This window comes from Pinus tabuliformis, chromosome 9 (assembly GCF_031772625.1).
Source record: "Pinus tabuliformis cultivar Carrire ecotype Pingquan chromosome 9, CPIR1, whole genome shotgun sequence".
NCBI lineage: Eukaryota > Viridiplantae > Streptophyta > Pinopsida > Pinales > Pinaceae > Pinus > Pinus tabuliformis.
Genome location: NC_142307.1, coordinates 1347415368 through 1347434101, shown reverse-complemented (window position 1 = coordinate 1347434101; position 18734 = coordinate 1347415368). Strand labels below are relative to the sequence as shown.

Genomic DNA, 18734 nt, shown 5'->3' with positions numbered 1-18734 from the left:
GCTTACAGCATGGATGGGATGGCAAATCCATCAGATGGATGTCAAGACGATGTTCCTGAGCGAAGTTATACAAAAAGAGGTGTACATTAAACAGTCAGAGGATTTTGAGATGCATGGGAGGGATACCCACGTATGCAGGTTGAAGAGAGCGCTATATGGACTCAATCAAGCTCCCATAGCTTGGTATGATCAGATTGATAGCTACTTGTAGGAGATGGGCTTCGTGAAGAATGAGGCAAAATTCGAACCTCTACCATCTCAAGGTTAGAGGTGAACCACTCATTCTCGTTTTGTATGTGGGTGATCTATTTTTTACTGGGTCACCAGGGCTCATAGAAGACTGCAAGAGGAACTTAGCAGTAGAGCTCGAGATGGACTTGGGGTTGATGCACTATGGGTATATCTTTCTGGGACAGGGCAAGTATGTAGTTAATATTCTAAGGAGATGTAGGATGGAGGGTTGCAAGCCGATGGCTACACCGATGATCACCAGCTTCTAGAAGCTTAGAACTTCTAAGGGAAAGGTAGTGGACCCCACTTTATATCATCATCGCATCGGGTCGTTGAATTATTTGGTCAACACCAGGCCAGACTTGTGTTTTATTGTTAACACTCTCAGTCGATATCTAGTGCAGCCTAGGAGAGTGCATTTGACTGTAGCAAAACATGAGTTGTGATACATGCAGGCTACAGTGGACTATGGACTGGACTATGTGCGAGGGGATGGAATCCACCTAGTTGGCTACACATATTCTGATTGGGCTAGCAGGCAGTGAAGTGAACAGGAAGAGCACTTACGGGTGTTATTTCAGTTTGGGCTCAACAATTGTGTCTTGGTTCAGTCAGAAACAGAAGTCAGTCACACTGGGTTATGTAGAGGCAGAATACATGGTAGCCAGTCTGATGAGTTGTGAGGCCATTTGGCTTCACAATCTATTGGTGGGTCTACTTAATCAGCGATTGGAGGCCACCACGATTTACTGTGTTGATCAGAGTTTCATCAAACTCTTGAATAATCCAGTATTTCATGATCGATCCAAACATATGGACATTAGATGCCATTTCATCAAAGACCATGCCCAGAGAGGAGCAATGAAGTTGAGATGCATTTCCACTGATGCACAAGTTGCGAACATTCTCACGAAATCCCTTATGAAGGTAAGATTTGTATTATTCAGGGACAGTATGGGAGTGGTGAAAAACACTTCCCTCGCTAAGGAGTGCTAAAATTAGCTAGGATAAGTGTCTTCCACATTAGCTTAGGGTTAGCATGTGGGAGAATATCCTAAAGTGACTTCGGAAATAAATTAACTTCATGAGATATAATGTTATGAGATAAAGTGCACTTTCAGTGAAGTCAATGAAATATTAAAATGCAGTCCTTAGATCATGAGGGGCTAAGATCAAATCTCAGCTATTGATCTTGGAGGCTAGTTGAAAGGTCAAGAGACACACCCATTTGGCTTCTTAAGTGGCGTGAATCCCAAGGAGATCTCATTTTTCAATTGTGTGAAAGACACAAGAGACCAAGAGTAGAGGTCAGGCTGAGGAGAAGGTGAAGACAACAAGGCACACATTCCAAGGCAGATGAGCACAAATTTTCAAGAAAAAATGGCATGCAAATCAAGGAAGAGGTACCAGCCTGAGAGGAATGTACAGGAGCACTAAATCAGACTGTACAATGCATTTATTGCAGGTCGTACAATCCATTTTGTCTGTTGTTCATGCATAGAGATTGAGACAGATTTCAGAGTTGGCTTGGCATGTATTTCAAGGCAGATTTGAGCTGTTTTTTGGGCACAAAAATCGAGGAGGAGCTGCTATATTTAATGCTCTAGCTGGCTGTACAGTTGTGCGAATTCTGGGCAGAGTTTTGCACAAAACTCGAGGAGCGTTTGTGGCACAAATTTCGCGAAAAAGGGCTGCTAATTGGTTGAGATAAGTTGTTGAATTTCTCTGTTGTAAAGAATTTTCTGAGAGCTCAAAGAATAATAAAATCTCACTCTTGTACTGGTTTTTCCTCCGAGGTTTTTCCAGGGACATTTTGTCAAAAAATTCTAGGTTTTGTTGATGAGTTTGCTATTGTCTTCTGTGTTGCTGTTCAAAAAACTCAGTTCTTTGTTTGATGAGTTGTGTCTAAGTAATTTTTATTGGAACAATTACTTGTGTGTCGACGAAGTGTTTGACAAAATTATTACAAGGTATTTCTTAACTCTAGCTTAATTTATGAGCGTATTTTCTCACAATCTTATCAATCAAAACATTTTCTATTAGCGACAGTAGTGGAAAAAACATGATGGACATACGAATTCAATAACTTGGTCTTATATATTAAGGTTTTTCATATAAAGGATTTAAACAAAAACTTAAAAATATAGGGAAAAAGTTTTGCAATACCTTTTTCTTTTCTTCCATGCTTTATTTGATTGCCTATGTCACATTCACAAAAGCGTCAAAAAGAATTCATTCTTACTATGATTCCGAATGAAAAGAGTTGTGGCTATTAAAGCATGAAAAAGAGATATTTAAACTTAACTTGTGCTCTTGCAATAAAGGGTTTCGTAATCATGCACAGATAAGCATCCAATATTCGTTACCGATGCCAAATAAACTCCCTGACAGGAAAATGAGTATTTGTTACACTATAAATAGATAGTTCAGTAGAATTAAGCATCCTACAATAGAAAATAAATTTTAGTGAGAATACACGGATCACATTAAAAGCATTTTTGTGAAAACTACACAAGAAAACACTAGCCTTATAATTCAAGTACAAACAAGACACCTTAACATAGAGTACAAACAAGATGTCTTAACATGATTACATTATGCTATGCAAATTGAAGAGCATTTCTTCATAAAAGGGAGAACTAATATTAAAGCAAGTGTAAAGTAGTTATACTAAACTGTTATGTCAGTATTTCTCCACAGGATGAGTTGAATGTAAATAGCATACAATAGAATACCAAAAGTGAGAAAATACAGAGATTGCATTGAGGTGGTAGTAAAGTTTTATTTACTCCAAGGCATGATGCAAAATGCATAGTTAGTGTTGTAGCTCCCAGAGACAGCCTTGGATTGCTTACAAGACCATTGTCTGAGCACATCTAGATTGGTGTGTCTCAAATGATTTACAGGAAACTCGAGACATCACTTATGTTCTATAGTTACATATATATGAAATGGGTTGGTTCATTTATCCAAAGAAATAAGACATGGATTTCTGGTATTTCTTCACAAGTTCAGATCTCAGAAATATGCACGAAAATAGCAGAGGTCGAGTAATTCAAGGGCTTACAGCTTAATAAGCTTTTGCAGAGCATATGAGAGAGGACAAAGAGAAGAAGTAACTCATCACATAGAGCATAAGGCTTCAAGCATTCTACACTTAACAAATAGAGCTTAAGGCATTAAGGATTCCTATACTTATTTGAGTTACAAGCAGAAATAATGGGTGGAGGGGCGGAATGCTATGATTCATGTGTTGAAGATTTAAAGATATGATTTCAATAACACACATAGGTATATGCATCAACAGTATTGAGACAAGTGAATCTTTGATATAATTACAGGCACTTGCATTCACATATCAATACAAATAAATCTACCAGGAAGCTTGAAACATTTCTAGCAACTATAATTAGCATGAATACAGAGAGGAAAGATGAACATAAAATGAGGTTTAACAAAAGAAACGCATATTGTAATACTTGAAGGGGGAATCACCACCATATCCTTGACATTCTGAAAAGGATTTGGGTTACAAAGAAAAAATAGTCTGAAAATGGCATGTAGTCTTTTCTATAGAATTTATGAACCTTTTCTAAGTCTTACTTTCCCCTATTTATCTGGAGAGGGGAGCCAGAACATACATTACAACAAAAATATCTATGGTCTAGATTCAGCTTTCAGGTCGACTAGTTGTATCAATCATGAATGGCTCTGTGGCCCAAAAATATTACAGAATTAATTGTCACCTTGGAAGGAAGGCATTTTACATAACAAAAATAAGTAAATGAAAATCTTTGTGTCCATCCTGTGATCGCCTCTGCCTCAAGTTGTAATTTGTTCACGGTATGGCCTCATGTTCTGCTCAACCGACCCCGTCACTTCTGCCTTTACTGCTAGGATGCCTTGTTCTGTGAAGTGGGGGTTGGGTCAACTGTAAGTGCCCGTCTTGGCGGTCTTTTGCTATGTAGAGGGATGGGGCTCCATGCTGAGCCATTAATCTTCTTGAGTCCCGTGTACTGCTCCAATGTTGTGCCATGCTCCATTTAAGTCTTCTAGTTGTCGGCCCATCTGCCCATTAAACCTCTGTACTGCACTATCGGTGCCTTGATGTAGTGGGTGATATGCATTCCAGTGTAAAAGCGCAGTCTCGTAGGCACGGGATTTGTTCCTCTAAATAGGAGAAACGGGCACTTTTTATTCCCCCCTTAGCCCCCTTTATTATAGCCCCTCGTGTGGCTTTCCTGATATGACCGGGGGCTGGAACCAAGGGCTTATCCCTCAGGCGCTAAGGCCTTCAGACCCGTGTCTGGGAGCCTTTTCCTTTGTTTAGCAAAATCCCGCATATTGGCACTTTACCATGCTTTTGCCTTAAGCTTCTTCCCCAAACACTTGCGATCGTTGATCTGCGGGATTAGGCCCACCTAAGACATCACAATCGCACAGCAAGACAGGGGGACCATTTACCCTTTTCCTTAGCGCGGGCCGACAGTCCGGACGCAAGATCTTTATAGATCATGCCATAATAACTTATCGCATCCGGGGGGGCCTTTTCCCTTTGTCACTTGGAATCCCGCATTCCGACGCTTGATGGCCTTTTATCTTTAGCTTTTCCCCTTAATAGTTGTGATCATCGATCTGCGGGGTGACGTCATCAGTGCCAGTGTCACCTTGTGAGTTGTGACCTGTGGCACCCAGGAATGGCCGCATTTCACCCCTAAAAATGTTGAAACTGAGTCACACATGTCTCCCATATGGCCACATCACCCTCCGTACTGCCATGTGGAGGAGAGAGAAAGGGGGTCGTCCACCTTGGTTTGGCAGGCATTTCCTTTGTTAATGAATTTTGGCCTTTCCTGGAACTTTTACACTACACCGCAAAATCGGCCCCCGCATTGTCCTGGAATGAAAACCCCGTCGATCCGCCGATATTGCGAGATGGAGGGAGTGCGGGATTGCGCCACGTGGAGGAGAGAGAAGGGGGCCAGCCCAGCCTTTGTTTTTCCATGCTTTCCTTTGTTAACTCTTTTTAGCCCTTCCCCGACGATGCAACACTATATCGCAAATCGGCCCCCGCATAGTCTTTGGAGTTTGTTGTGACTGCGGGGTCGCCGAGATGTGAGGTTCCGAGAGTGCAAGGTTGCGCCACGTGGAGGAGAGAGAAGGGGGGCCGCTCTTGCTTTGTTCCGCGTTCCCTTTGTTAAACTTTTTCAGCCTCCCCAAGCGATGTTACATTATATTACCGCATAATTGGCCCCCGCAAGGTCTTTTAAGTTTAGAACCAGTCGATCCACCGATATGCCGAGCTGCGGGACTGCGGGGCCGTCGGGATGCAGGATTGCCGGAGTGAGGGATTGCGGGATTGCGCCACGTGAATGGGGGAGAGAGAGGGGGTCTCCCACCTTGGTTTTTTCATGCTTTCCTTTGTTAACCTTTTTCAGCGCTCCCCCGACGATTTCACATTATATCGCAAGATTGGCCCCTGCAAGTTTGGGAGTTTTCTGTGACTGCGAAACTGTTGTGACAGCCGACTTGCGAGATGCGGGATTGCCCTCATACTTAGCCATTTTCTAGGTTTTTGAGGCTTTCCAAGGCAATCTTCAACAGGCTCTAACTTCTGATCTAGGAGTCCTTTTCTGGACTTCTATATACCATTGGAAAACTCTTTCTGAGCACTAGGCACTGGAGGGGTTTGATCAAGCTCTGAGATCTTTTGTGGCTTGGGAAAGTGGCTCCAAACTTCACTGCTCTTAGGCAACATTGACCAAATGAAACCCACAATGCAGTGAGTGACAACAGTTAGCATCATGCACAAGACTTGTAATACATGATTGCTAGCCTCCCTTTTCATTGTTAGAAGCAGCACTTCGTTCACGATGGGTGTCCTCACTAGCTTTTATATTCTAAAACTAGAATGACAGAAAACTGCAAATTTTGGTTACTTTGGGGTATTAGGCCTAAGATAAGACAAACATCAATTGCTCAACAGTCTCATGATGCAGTTAATCCTATTCATTGTAGAAGGGCATTGTGAGAATATCTATGTTATCATATGTTCTGCATTGGTTAGTGATAGGATTTAAGCATGTACTGAGAATTAAAAATGAACTATTAAAATGTTGTTTCTTTATACCTAAAATTAATCTCATCTTCTTAACATAATTCTTGCCTTTAGATCTAAGCTGCACGAAGCGCTGAAACGTTTTGGAGTTTCCGAAATGGGTACATTTAGAAATGTCACCTCCTAAAAATGGAAATGTTGTTGAAACGTCGTCTAAACATCATAAATGTTTATATATATATATATATATATATAGTGAATAACACAATACCTTGCAAAAAAAAAGGTAATAAGACCCATAGATGACAATTTAGAAGGAAAACTAAGTCTATATTAACTCTCATAGATGATTACATTATGGTCGAGTTTCAGTCGAGTTTCGGAGTTTCGGGTATGGGTACATCCCGAAACGCCGAGTTCCTAGAAGTTTCATGCAACATAGCTTTAGATAAATATAAAGGAGACTGGTGGAAATGGTGGTATTAATCATTGAACTGTCACAATTAGTTTAGCAACCACTTTGCACACCAAAACTACTTTGTAACCAGCATGTATAAATGTTGATGTTAGGGAGAAAAATGTAATAGCAATTAAGCAATGTGCAAATATAAAAAGGCCATAGTCAAGGAAAAGGTGAATGAGAATGAAAGATAATTAAATAAATAAGAGAGACTCATCTAGATTGTACCAACCACATTATCTCACGATCAAGGTTGTAGGGGAGCGGCTCCCCCCCCCCTTTCGAATTGCTCTGGGAGCACACTCCGAATGGGAGTGACTCAGGAGCGCGCTCCCGAAATTCGCTCATGTCGCGCTCCCGCAAAAAAATCGCTCTCTGGTTTTTTCATTACAAAAAAAATTGTCACAAAGATGTTCCAAACGCAAAAAAAATATCAAAGAAACAAGATTTGTTTAGTAAGGCAGCCGAATATTCAAGCTTATGGCCCTAGTATTGATATCCAATTCATGGTAATGTTAAATTCTTAAAGTAAAAGGATGAAAATGTAAGATAAAGGAGAATGTTACCATAAAATGATTCAGGATGTTTGAGAGTGGTTAGAACCTCATATGGAATAAGTAGAATTTTAGATTTCACTCAAAATCCAATGAACTTATCAGTTTTTCAAGATTGGGGGGATTGCAACATTTCCATTGGATTTTGTCATGTACTAGTGTATGGGATTCATATTTAATCAAGAGCACCAAGCCCTCTATGTACCTTCATGTTAATGACATTGATTGTCGAACTCCTCTATCATGACCCTACTTAAAATGTACCCATCACTCAAACAAAATCTTGACTTGACATGCTACATTTTTTCTATCTTATGTTAATTGCTTAGAGGGTGATATTAATGACAAAGATCCCAATATAGGCAATGATTTTGATGATATGTACCTATTTGTTGTAGCATGATTTTTTTGGATGCTAGAGGCCATCTATAGCCCTATTTGTTGATGTATTTCAAGGTCAGAGATGGATTACACTCGATGCTATTTTGGTTATGTGCACCCTTACATGCTATATAAATGAGAACTTGTAACTTGTGGACTTGGTTAATGAAGATTATAACTTCTAGATGATTGATGTTATATGGTGTAATCCATGTATTTATGCCTTTTATATCTAATTCATCATTCTACATGCTTTTGTTGACATATCTGCATCAAAATATATAAAAATATATATTATATAAAAATTCACTCCCGATTTGCTCCCAAACCAGGAGATTTTGAAAATGTCACTCCCTGCTCCCGCTTCCAAGTAATCTTGGTCAAGATATATGGTTAATGACCCCAATTAAGTGGTGTGATAGCCATATGTCAAGGCGAATGGCCAAGATGCCAAAGCATGGAGCAAGAGCAGATACAAGAGTGGTAGCACCATTTCCCAAAAAAATCCAGGGAACAAAATCCCAGCAGTGTTTTTTATATAATACAACACTTTCATATTCAGAAAATACATGCAGAATGCCAATTTAGTTGCAGAATACATGAAAACATGCATATTTGTGCTACTTTTAGATGAATACTACATTAATATAAAGTTAGAAATGTAATCCATGGTAGATTAATAATAAATCATTTAAGCATCAACCATATAGAAATTACAAACATATAAATTTTTATCATATCATATAATAGGAAGAAGATCAGTGATAATGGAATGAAACAAGCTATCCACCATCAACATGACCAAAGGGTGGCAGGTGTGGGGGTGATACTCCTTGATCCTGGAGAAAAGTGGAAAGCGATTTTACTTGAGTATCGGGAAATTGCGACAAGGAAGCAGGAGTGCTGGCAACTTTCCAAGGGTAACAAATAGCACAAGTCAATGAAATCAAGACAATCCCCATAGTACATGATTCTTCTATCATCATCAAATTTCTTCTCCAACTTTCAACTTCCCAATCCTTTGGATTAAAGAGGATGGTTCAATGGATTATGGAAGTGGCTAAGTAGTGTGATGGTATAAACTTCTATCATTCCTTAAGGACTCAGAATCAGGACACTAATAAACTACCTATTGTAGGGGCTAGGCTAAAAGAAGGTATGATTATTAACAGGCGAGGATCTTTATTTTTGTCATCCATTCTATAAAAAAACAACTTAACTTCTAGATGGTTTAGACATCCAATGTTAGGGTTACGCATGCACTAGAGGACAGACCATTATGACCACCTACCCCATTCACCTTCCTCTCTATTATATTGGTATGGTTGTTTGAATGCCACAAGGTGAGTGGTCTTTTGGCTCTGTGTAAGATTTTATTTACGTTATGGATCTCATCTCATTCAATTTTGGGGAATTCATAAAGCATTCCATTTGTTCATGGCTACAAGTCTAAGGAAAGGGTGTCCATGAGGATTGCTCAATAAAACAAAATAAGCCACTAATTGCCCACACATGTGCAATGTTCTTGGCCAACTGTTGACTGGAATTGGTATAATTTTCTTGCATGCCTAGTTGTTTTTTTTATTTTTTGGTGGTTTATATTGTTTTTGTGATTTTCTTGCAACTCTTGTATGCATGCAATGAATTCTACTCCAAACACAACATAACAAATAAAAAGAATACATATAGGCAGGACTATTGAATTTTCATTTCAATGAATGGACTACATGTACATGCCCGATAAAATCCTTAGTTGATTAAGTGTTGAAACCTGAAGCTGCTAACCTGATCTGGAAATTAACGCAGCCTCTCAGACTGTATTCAATCTTATGTAATTTGCAAGAACCCCAAATTGCTAACACAGATTCAACACTTGATTGTTGTCTCCTTGTTAGCGCCTTCAGCTCCCCAAAACAATGAACTCGACGTGTGTCATGGCACCTACAGCAATGTTGTGTCACTTCTACTGGCTAGAGATGCTTTTATCAATCGTTTGGGTCCATGCATTCACTCCCTATAACCCAGCTATCCCTTTCCTCTTCAACAGGACCCTCCTGTGCCCTTATACAACCACAAAATAGCTACTCAATCCTCCTTCCTGTGCACTTGGCCAACCACGAACCAACCAAAATAACTCCGCTGTCTTCCTCTCGCTAAATGCAGCCTTTCTGGAAACTCACGCAGCCATAACAACCCATTGCCCCCTCCCCCTGCCATGCAAATCTCCTGTGCTTCTAACATCCAAGTACAGCAACTCAATCTTCCTTGCATGCACTCTTGCAGCCCACAGAAAGCAAATCGACACACCTAGTAACAATGTGGCCCTCTCACAGTCACACATGGCAACTTGATCCTCCCCCCGGGCACCTTGCAGCCACGATTAAGCAGGTCAACCCTACAAACAACTTGACTCTCTGCCTATGCGATCTGAGCAGCAATATGATCCCCCTCCTGTGCGTCCAGGTAACCACAAACAGCCTATCTGCATATGTCTTCTGGCAATTATGGGCAACCCGTAAGTTTTCATTAAGGCTTTTGAGGACATCCTAATTCTCTTGAATCCAATCCTTGGCTTTGGGTACCCTGCTATCTCAAAAAACCAATTCCAAAAATCATAAGGCTTCATACCAATACAACGCCGTGAAAGGAGTCATACCTATAGACATGTGGTAGGTGGTGTTATAGCAGTATTCCCCTTGTTAGAAAATCAAAGGAAATTGAGATTTTCTTACTTGGTAATTACTTGTGATCGTTAAACTTCTTTCTTTTATTATTTACTGTTCCTTTTTCATCAAGCAATTGTTCTAATTGTTCATTCAAGATCATGAAGAAGAAAGAGACAGAGATTTAGGCTTTCAAGCCAGTGCAAAACCCCTCCACAGGGGAAAACCCAAAAATCCTCTTCTTATTGAATCAATCCAAAATGAGATATTCAACCCAAGGCAAAAAGACTTCCTCCAAGTCATCTCTCTTCAAAGCCAAAGTTGAAGTTTGGTCAAGTCAAAGTCAGAAGCACCTTCAATTCTGTTTGTAGTCTTTAAGTTCTTGTCACAATACTTCAACTTCCAGTTGCACAATCGTTTCCTTCTATTCTCGGTCTTCCACTTACAAATTCTCAATTCCTTACCACAGACCTTCAGACTTCAAACTCTCGGCTCCTTCAGTTATTCGGTTCCTTACCGCAAACCTTACCACAGACCTTCAGTTTCTCGGCTCCTTACCACAGACCTTTAGATTCTTGGCTACTACAGACATTCAGTTCCTTACTGCAGACCTTCGGCTCCTTATCACAAAACTTTTGCACAGTTGCTTCAGATATCTTTCAAGATTTTGTATCATGGAGCATACGAGAAGATTTGGTTTATTGTTATTGCAAACTTCTTTATACCTTTGCTCCTTTTATCAATTACAGGAATTGAGTTATTGATTGACTTCTTACTGCTTTTTTTGCATGAGGTCGAGTAGTAGCCTATATATATATATATGTCCAAGAGAGTGTGCGTAGCCACACAAGCCAACTTTATCAGAAGGAGGGCCAACTTGGACGACTGATCAACAAATTTACAAAAATAAAACTCCTTCCTTTTTCTTTTACAAATGTCATAATTTGACATGACCCTATTATAAATTCTTGACTTTTATTGACTCAAAGAGCATGAAGAACATGCCAGATCAAGGAACAAAAAATAAATTCAATAATTAATCTTATCTTTCATTATGAAGACCAATACTAGTTACATTTTCCAACACCCCTAAATGCAGCCACTTAATCAACGCCTTTTGTTGCTCAGTCACATAATTAAGTAAATACTCTTCCAACCACTTATTTACAATTTTTGTCTGTCCATCAGTTTGTGGGTGGTAGCTGGTACTACGTGTTAATTTTGTGCCCACCAATCTAAAAATATTTTGCCAAAAAGAGCTAAGAAAATGGTTGTCCCTGTCATTGACAATGGATTTTGGTGGACCATACAGTCTGAATAACTCCCTATAAAATGAATTTGCCACATGCAATGTTGAATAATCTAATGAAATCGTGTAGAAATGTCCAAATTTGGTTAGTTTGTCTACCACCACATAGATACAATCTTTTCCCTGTACTTTGGGCAGATTTGTAATAAAGTCAATCAATACACTCTCCCACTTTCGTTTTGTAATAGGAAGATGCTGAAGTAATCCTTTTGGGTGAATGTGTTCAGGTTTATTCTGTTGTCACATTGTACACTTCTCATATCTCAATACATCCTCCTTGAGGCCCTTCAAAGAGAACCTCTCTATCACATGACTGCAAGTTTTAAAATAACCCAAACGCCTACTAGAGGTGTGTCGTGCATAGCTCTGAGGATCTTCTCTTTAATTCTAGATACGGGAACGAAATAGATCCTCCTTTGTAGTAGATAACATCATCCACCACTGTATAACGGTAATCCCATACAATACCGCCCATTACCTCACAAGCAAATGTGAAAATTCTATCACTGCAGCAACTGATTTACTTTTCCTACTTATTTCATCATAATTTATTCACGAAATTACTTCAACAAATATTAAAATAAATATTGTTGCAGATATCACACCGTAATACAGAAACAAACATACGCACACACTGACACAGTTATTTTGGACTAATGTCCACGGAAAAACCCAATGTGGGAATACCGGTGCAGCAAGGGAGGATTTTTATTATTCAGCAATTTTCTAGTACAACAGGGTGCCAAACTGGCTTACCCACAAATAGACAAATTTCCAGCAGTTCCATTGAATCCAGTGTAGGCCCTACTGACCTCTACGTCAGCCTGAAACCCTTTGTGTCAGCCTACTGAGGCTCTACGCAGCCTCTCTGGCCTTCTGCGTCACTCCTACAGCCTTTGCATGGATGATGCAGGCCCTTCTGGCTCTGCACAGTCTCCATTGCCTCTGCGTGGCTTCCTTTGGCTCTGCGTCTGCCTCTACGCTGATCTCCCATCTCTCTGTTTCGTACTTGCCACCTCCTGACTGCTCTCCAGACCACTGGTTCAATTTCTCAGCAAAACTCGCTCTAGAAATTGAACTGACTGGTCTCCCTCAGTGTGTTCTCCAAGTGACCCTCAAGCCTCCTCTTATACTTTCCTCATTGACAAATCAACGGACAAGATTAAGTCCCTAATCAACGGCTAAGATTAGATCTGGCTTGATCCATGTCTTTTGGACCATTCTAACACAGTTTCATATTATTACACATAAATATTTTATTTTCGCTAATTTAGACTTAGGGTCTCCATTAAAAATATTAATTATTTTAATATCTCCTGAACCATTTAGAATCTGCCCAAATCCTTTCTAGGTATTGGAGATCTCATGTACCCCAACCTTTCCACCAAATTTCGTGGCTAGAGCACATCCGATGCTACCCCAAATCAACACTCTCTCTTAGGGAGGACTGTGCTCTAGTAATACTCCTCACTGAGTATCACCCTGACCATCCAGCATCGGTCCCTGTGCTGATGTTAAGCCTCCTTGCCCAACATCCTCTGCACTGCTGCATCCAGTACTGCTGCCCATGACTCTGCTACTACCACTGCTGCATCTGTACGGCAACTCCCTCTGCCTCCGTGCCGTTGTTGGTCCTTTCTCCCAACACTACATCCGCATTGCAACTCCCTCTGCATCTGCGTTGTTGCTGGTCCTTTCTCCCAACACTGCAACTCGCTCTTCATTCGTGTTGCTAACACACTACTTCTGAAAGGGGTTCTTTACCATCCCCATATTTTCCCTGAAGTAGTCAAATTTTGACTTTCCAAGGGCCTTGGTGAGGATATCTCCCACTTGTTCCCCTGTAGGAGTGTAGCTCAACTGTACAGCTCCTTGTTGGACACAATCTCTGACAATGTGACACCGAATATCAATATGCTTTGACCTATCATGGAATACTGGATTCTCAGAGAGTTTGATGCAACTCTGATTATCACACATGATCCTGGTCGCCTCCATATTTCTTCTAAATAGACTTACCAGCAGTTTTCTAAGCCATATGGCCTCACACGAAGTTGTGCTTGCTGCCATATATTATGCCTCAAACGAGCTCAGAGACACAAACTTATGTTTCCTACTGCACCAGGAGGTCATTCCTGATCCAATCTTGAAACAGTAACCAGAGGTACTTTTCCGATCCACTGAACTTCCTACCCAATCTGCAGTTGTAAATCCACTCAACATGATATCCTTACCCTTGGTGTATAAGAGCCCATAATCAATTGTTCCCTGAAAATACCTGAGAACGTGTTTGGTTGCTACCCAGTGAGCCCTCTTTGGTTCCAACATGAACTCACTGAGGGTGTTGACAGCGTAGCAAATATCTGGCCTGGTATTGACTAGATACATCAGGGACCCTACGAGCTGTCGCTATAGGGTGGGATTGACATCCTTGTCTTCTGATGCATCAATCTTCTTCCAGTTAGTGATCATTGGCGTAGCCATAGGTCTACAGTGTCCCATCCCGAACCTTTTCGGGATTTCTGTAGCATACCTCCCTTGCCCAAGGAAGATTTCTCCTTTCTGCTGCCAAACTTCCAACCCTAGGAAATAGTGCATTCGTCCCAGATCCTCCATATCGAACTCTGTGGCTAGATTCTTCTTGTAGTCCTCAATGAGCTTGGATGATCCTGCCAGGAAGAGATCATCCACATATAATACTAAGATAAGTGGCTCGTTCTCTAGGACTAGATAGTAGAGATTTGGATCCGCGTCACTCTTGACAAACCCCATCTTATGCAAGTAGCCATCTATTCGACCATACCACGCTCTTGGTGCCTGCTTCAGCCCATACAAGGCTTTCTTCAGTCTGCATACATGAGATTTCTTCTCATGAGTTTCAAAGCCCTCTGGTTGTTCAATGTATACCTCTTCTTCTATTACCCCGTTCAGAAATGTCGTCTTGACATCCATCTGATGGATCTCCCATCCCATCTGGGCTACAAGAGATTCACGGTCCTAATAGATGTATATGATCCAGGTCCGGGTGTGATAAAGGACCCTTTCAAGACCTTTTACTTCCGTGATGTGTTAAATTGCATTTTTAAAAGAACATAGATGAATACATGTGCATGTTGTAAAGAAGAAGAGGAACATGTCATTCATCAACACATGAAAGCATAAGCCGTTGATAACGGAGTTCGTCCAGGAGCGACTAAATCTCCGGGCCCCGGTGTCAAGATGGTGTAGGCCGCAGGATTAAGAGCTGTAAATAGTGATGATGTACATAAGAGGTGATGTTGCTATCATACAAGTAAAATGCCCTCACGCAGGAGTGGCTCCAAGAGATGTTCCATTACAAGAACTCTCAATCAAAAGACTCCTATCAGTATGACACAAACTCATGCATGATGAGCATCCCGCCAACATAGCATAAAAGGGATCTCAGTGCAAACATACATGACGACAATATGAGTATCCCATCAACATACAACAAGGGATCTCAAAACACAACATGACGAATCATGACAAAAAGTACATCATACATATGATTCTGCATCACATCAAGCAAGAATCATGAAAACAAGTAAGAAACAAGATCCCACATCAAGCATCAATAGGGATCTCTGTAGCACAATGCATAGCAAAAGAAGTACATGAACACACTGCATATACCTCACAACCAAGGGCCATCTGAAGAAGCAGATGTCAAACTGCTTAAGTTGCTCGGACCATCGATCTCACGGCATCAATCACATGGAAATGGTTGCTCGCATATGAATGCCGACCCCTGCATTCCACTTAGAAAATTCGCTGAAGAATAGAATGAGAAAGTGAAAAATCTGAACACACCGTCAGATTTGTGACGTCGAATAATGCAAAATCGACTGTCCAATTTTTGAATTCTGAGAAGTTGAGAATTTGGGGCTCAAGGAATCTTTTAGATTCCCCCTAGATTCCTCAAAGATTTTGCCCCATGGGTGGACTAGAAATCTGCAACTCAAAATGTGGTTCTGACCTCGCCATTGCGATCCCTGCGGAAAACCATGAAAAACGACTATAAAGTTGACTATATTCCGACATGGAGAAAAGTTACCTCGGGAAAATTTCAAGGATCATGGTTTTGCTCCCTGTTTCTGTAGCGATCATGGTTCCAGCTGCGTACTGAAAAATAACCGAAAAATGCAGAACTTGGATGGAGACACGGACAACTCCAATGCGTTCGTGGTGTCGAGAAGTGCTGAAACCATATAAAATTTGTCAAATTCTGACAGAGTGAAATTTCACCCCTCCTGCAAAATGTTGCCTCCAACTACGTGCCAAGATTTTGCCTCCTCTGTCTTGAAATTTGTGCTTGCTCCTAGTTCCTCCATCTCCCCGGCGCACTGACAAAATGAGCGTTTTAAAAAAATCTCAGGCGAATTAATAAATGTAGGCAGTTGGGGCGCAATTGCAATATTGGGTATTAGTTGAGGAGGGATCGGGTGGTCAAACCCCGCCCCTCCCTTTTTTATTCGGGTCCGCATTGGGCGGCCCGCCCCATGCCTCCCGCACTCACATTAATGTTTGGGCACATTATGGTTGTTACGTACCGTTTGGTGGTACCATTTATGGGGTCGCCCACTCGGGGGCTGGCCCACGTGGGCCGGGCAGGTTCGACCCCCGCCGGCACCCTTAACCTTTTCCGTCGTCGCATTGAGGTTTGTTGGGGTGTGTGTCGAGTCCACCGGAGGTGGCCCGCCCACCCCCTTAATACTCGGTTTCAATGATATGGGGGGGTTGTGGTTGGAGGGCTCGGCAGGGTAATCGCCGCCGAGCCAAATAAAATTTAAAATTTTGTTATGTGGACTGTTGGCCGGCGGAGTTCATGGCCAGTCGGCCTTTCTTAATTCAAAATTTTTTAATATGGTTTGGGGTGGCAGGGGTGGTGGCCCGCCACCTTGCATATATAAATTTTTATTATTATTTTTATTTAAAAAGGGGAGTAATTTTCAAACTTTTAGAAAATAAGGGACATTGGGCAAATTAATGAGGCTGCATTTTCAACCGATTTCGGGAACTAGGCTTCATGCCTCGAGGTCGGTCAAATTGTAGGACACTTAAACCTAGCCCACAGCCCAACTTCGACCAAAACTTTGACTAGCTCGTTCTCGTTCATACGAGCTCGGACTGACGAACCGTTCGCACCTCCGCGTTCAGGACAACAAGATCCACACTCTGGTCCTAGGTCGAAGTCATTCTGAGCACTTTGATTTTCGAGCATTCATAAGCCCTCTGTCCTGTGTGTCTCTGGAGCCACCTGGATCAGTATACCTAGCTATCGGGGCGAAGGTTTCCTCATAGTCAATCCCTTCCTTTTGAGCATACCCCTCTGCCACAAACCTGGCCTTGTATTTTTCAACACTGTCGTCCGCAGCATATTTGATCTTGTAGATCCATCTTGAACCTACCACAGATCTGTCTTGAGGCCTTGACACCCCTCCCAGACATCGTTTACCATTATGGAGTTATACTCCTCCACCATCGCATCTAGCCAGACCTGATGATGACCTGCCTCCTTGAAGTGGGCAGGCTCCCCATCGTGAGCTACTAACGCCTGATACCTATCTGGCTGTTTTTGCTCTCTTTTACTATTCCTTAGCTCTCCGATGAAGTTCTCTGCATCACGCAAAATCTGATGAAGTTCCCTGATGGTTCTTCCTCTGCCAACAGGTGCTTTTGTTCGCTCCTCCTCCTCATCCTGAGAATCTTCCTGATCTAAGGAAGAATTCTTCACTTTCGTTGATTGAAGAGGCATGACCAACGGATCCTTTTTCAACTGCTCCTCGGAAGGCATTTCGCGAGATCTTCTGAAAGCTATGTCCTCCATGAACTTTACATCTCGCCGTACTACTACCTTCCTACTCCCTAGAAGATAGATTCTGTATGCCTTAGCGTTCTCGCTATATCCTACCAGATACCCCTTTTCTGCAGTCTGATCCAGCTTCTTCCTCTTTTCTTCGGGTATGCAACAATATGCTAAACTCCCAAAAATCTTGAAATGACTGACTTCGGGCATCTTCCCAATTAAGACTTTCTCTGGAGTAATCTTGCCCAATGCCCGATGAGGAGTCCTATTCTGAACATACACAGTTGTGTTGCATGCTTCCACCCACGAGAATTTTGGCATATCCTGATCATACAGCATGGCCCTAGCTGCTTCTACAATAGTCCTATTTTTCTTTTCTGCCACCCCATTCTGCTTCGGATTGTAGAGAGTTGTCCACTCTCTTCTGATGCCCTCCTTAGCGCAATAATCAGTGAAGTCCTTATCGACATACTCTCCACCATTATCTGAGCGCAAGACTTTTATTTTCTTACCTGTCAGATTCTCCACCAGAGCCTTGAACTCTTTGAATAAATAGAAAACCTCATCCTTGGTTTTCAGAAAATAGATCCAAGTTTTCCTCGAGTGGTCATCAATGAAGGTAAGGAAATACTCGGCACCGCTGAGAGCTTTGACGGACATAGGTCTACAGATATCTAAGTGTATCAATCCTAGTACACTCTTGGCCCTGTGGTTGCTCCTGGGAAATGTCGCCTTGGCATACTTTCCTAGAGCGCATCCCCTGCATACATCATCTCATTTCGTACTCAGATCTGGAACTCCTATTACAGTGCTCCTGAGAATTCTCAGAGCTCCATGGTGCAAGTGACCCATCCTTCTGTGCCGTAGTTCGTTCAAGTCTTTGTCCCCATGACTGCCTATTAGTGCCATTGGAGATTCTAGTTGTAGTCTATACAACCGATTACTTTTGATCCCGATCTGCACTTTCTTTTTCCAGCTCGAGTGTTTGACATATACCTTTTCCTTAATGAAGTAGACGTCATAGCCCTTGCCTTGTAGTTGTGACAAGGAAAGTAAGTTCATCCCCAACCCTGGTACATGCAGTACATTTGTGGCACGGAACCGCTCTCCTGATTATGTCTGAAAAACTAAGGTACCCTTTCATACTGGAGTACACTTTGCCTCGTTCCCCATGGCGATCTGAAAGTTCATCTTCTCTTCTCGATATTTGTAGAAACACTCCCTAATTCCTGTCATATCCCACGAGGCTCC

The 18734-nt window shown here is 41.6% G+C and overlaps 1 protein-coding gene across 2 annotated transcripts in view; it reads right to left on the bottom strand.

Moving 5' to 3' along the window:
* LOC149153498 (uncharacterized) overlaps positions 1-18734 on the bottom strand; it is a 425412-nt gene that overhangs the window by 329648 nt on the left and 77030 nt on the right. For both annotated transcript variants that reach the window (XM_089441366.1, XM_089441367.1), the window contains 2 exons: positions 2537-2615; positions 2398-2430 (listed from right to left, as the gene is read on the bottom strand). In XM_089441366.1, the coding sequence (XP_089297492.1) occupies positions 2398-2430; positions 2537-2615 (112 nt within the window). The remainder of the gene's footprint in view (positions 1-2397; positions 2431-2536; positions 2616-18734) is intronic.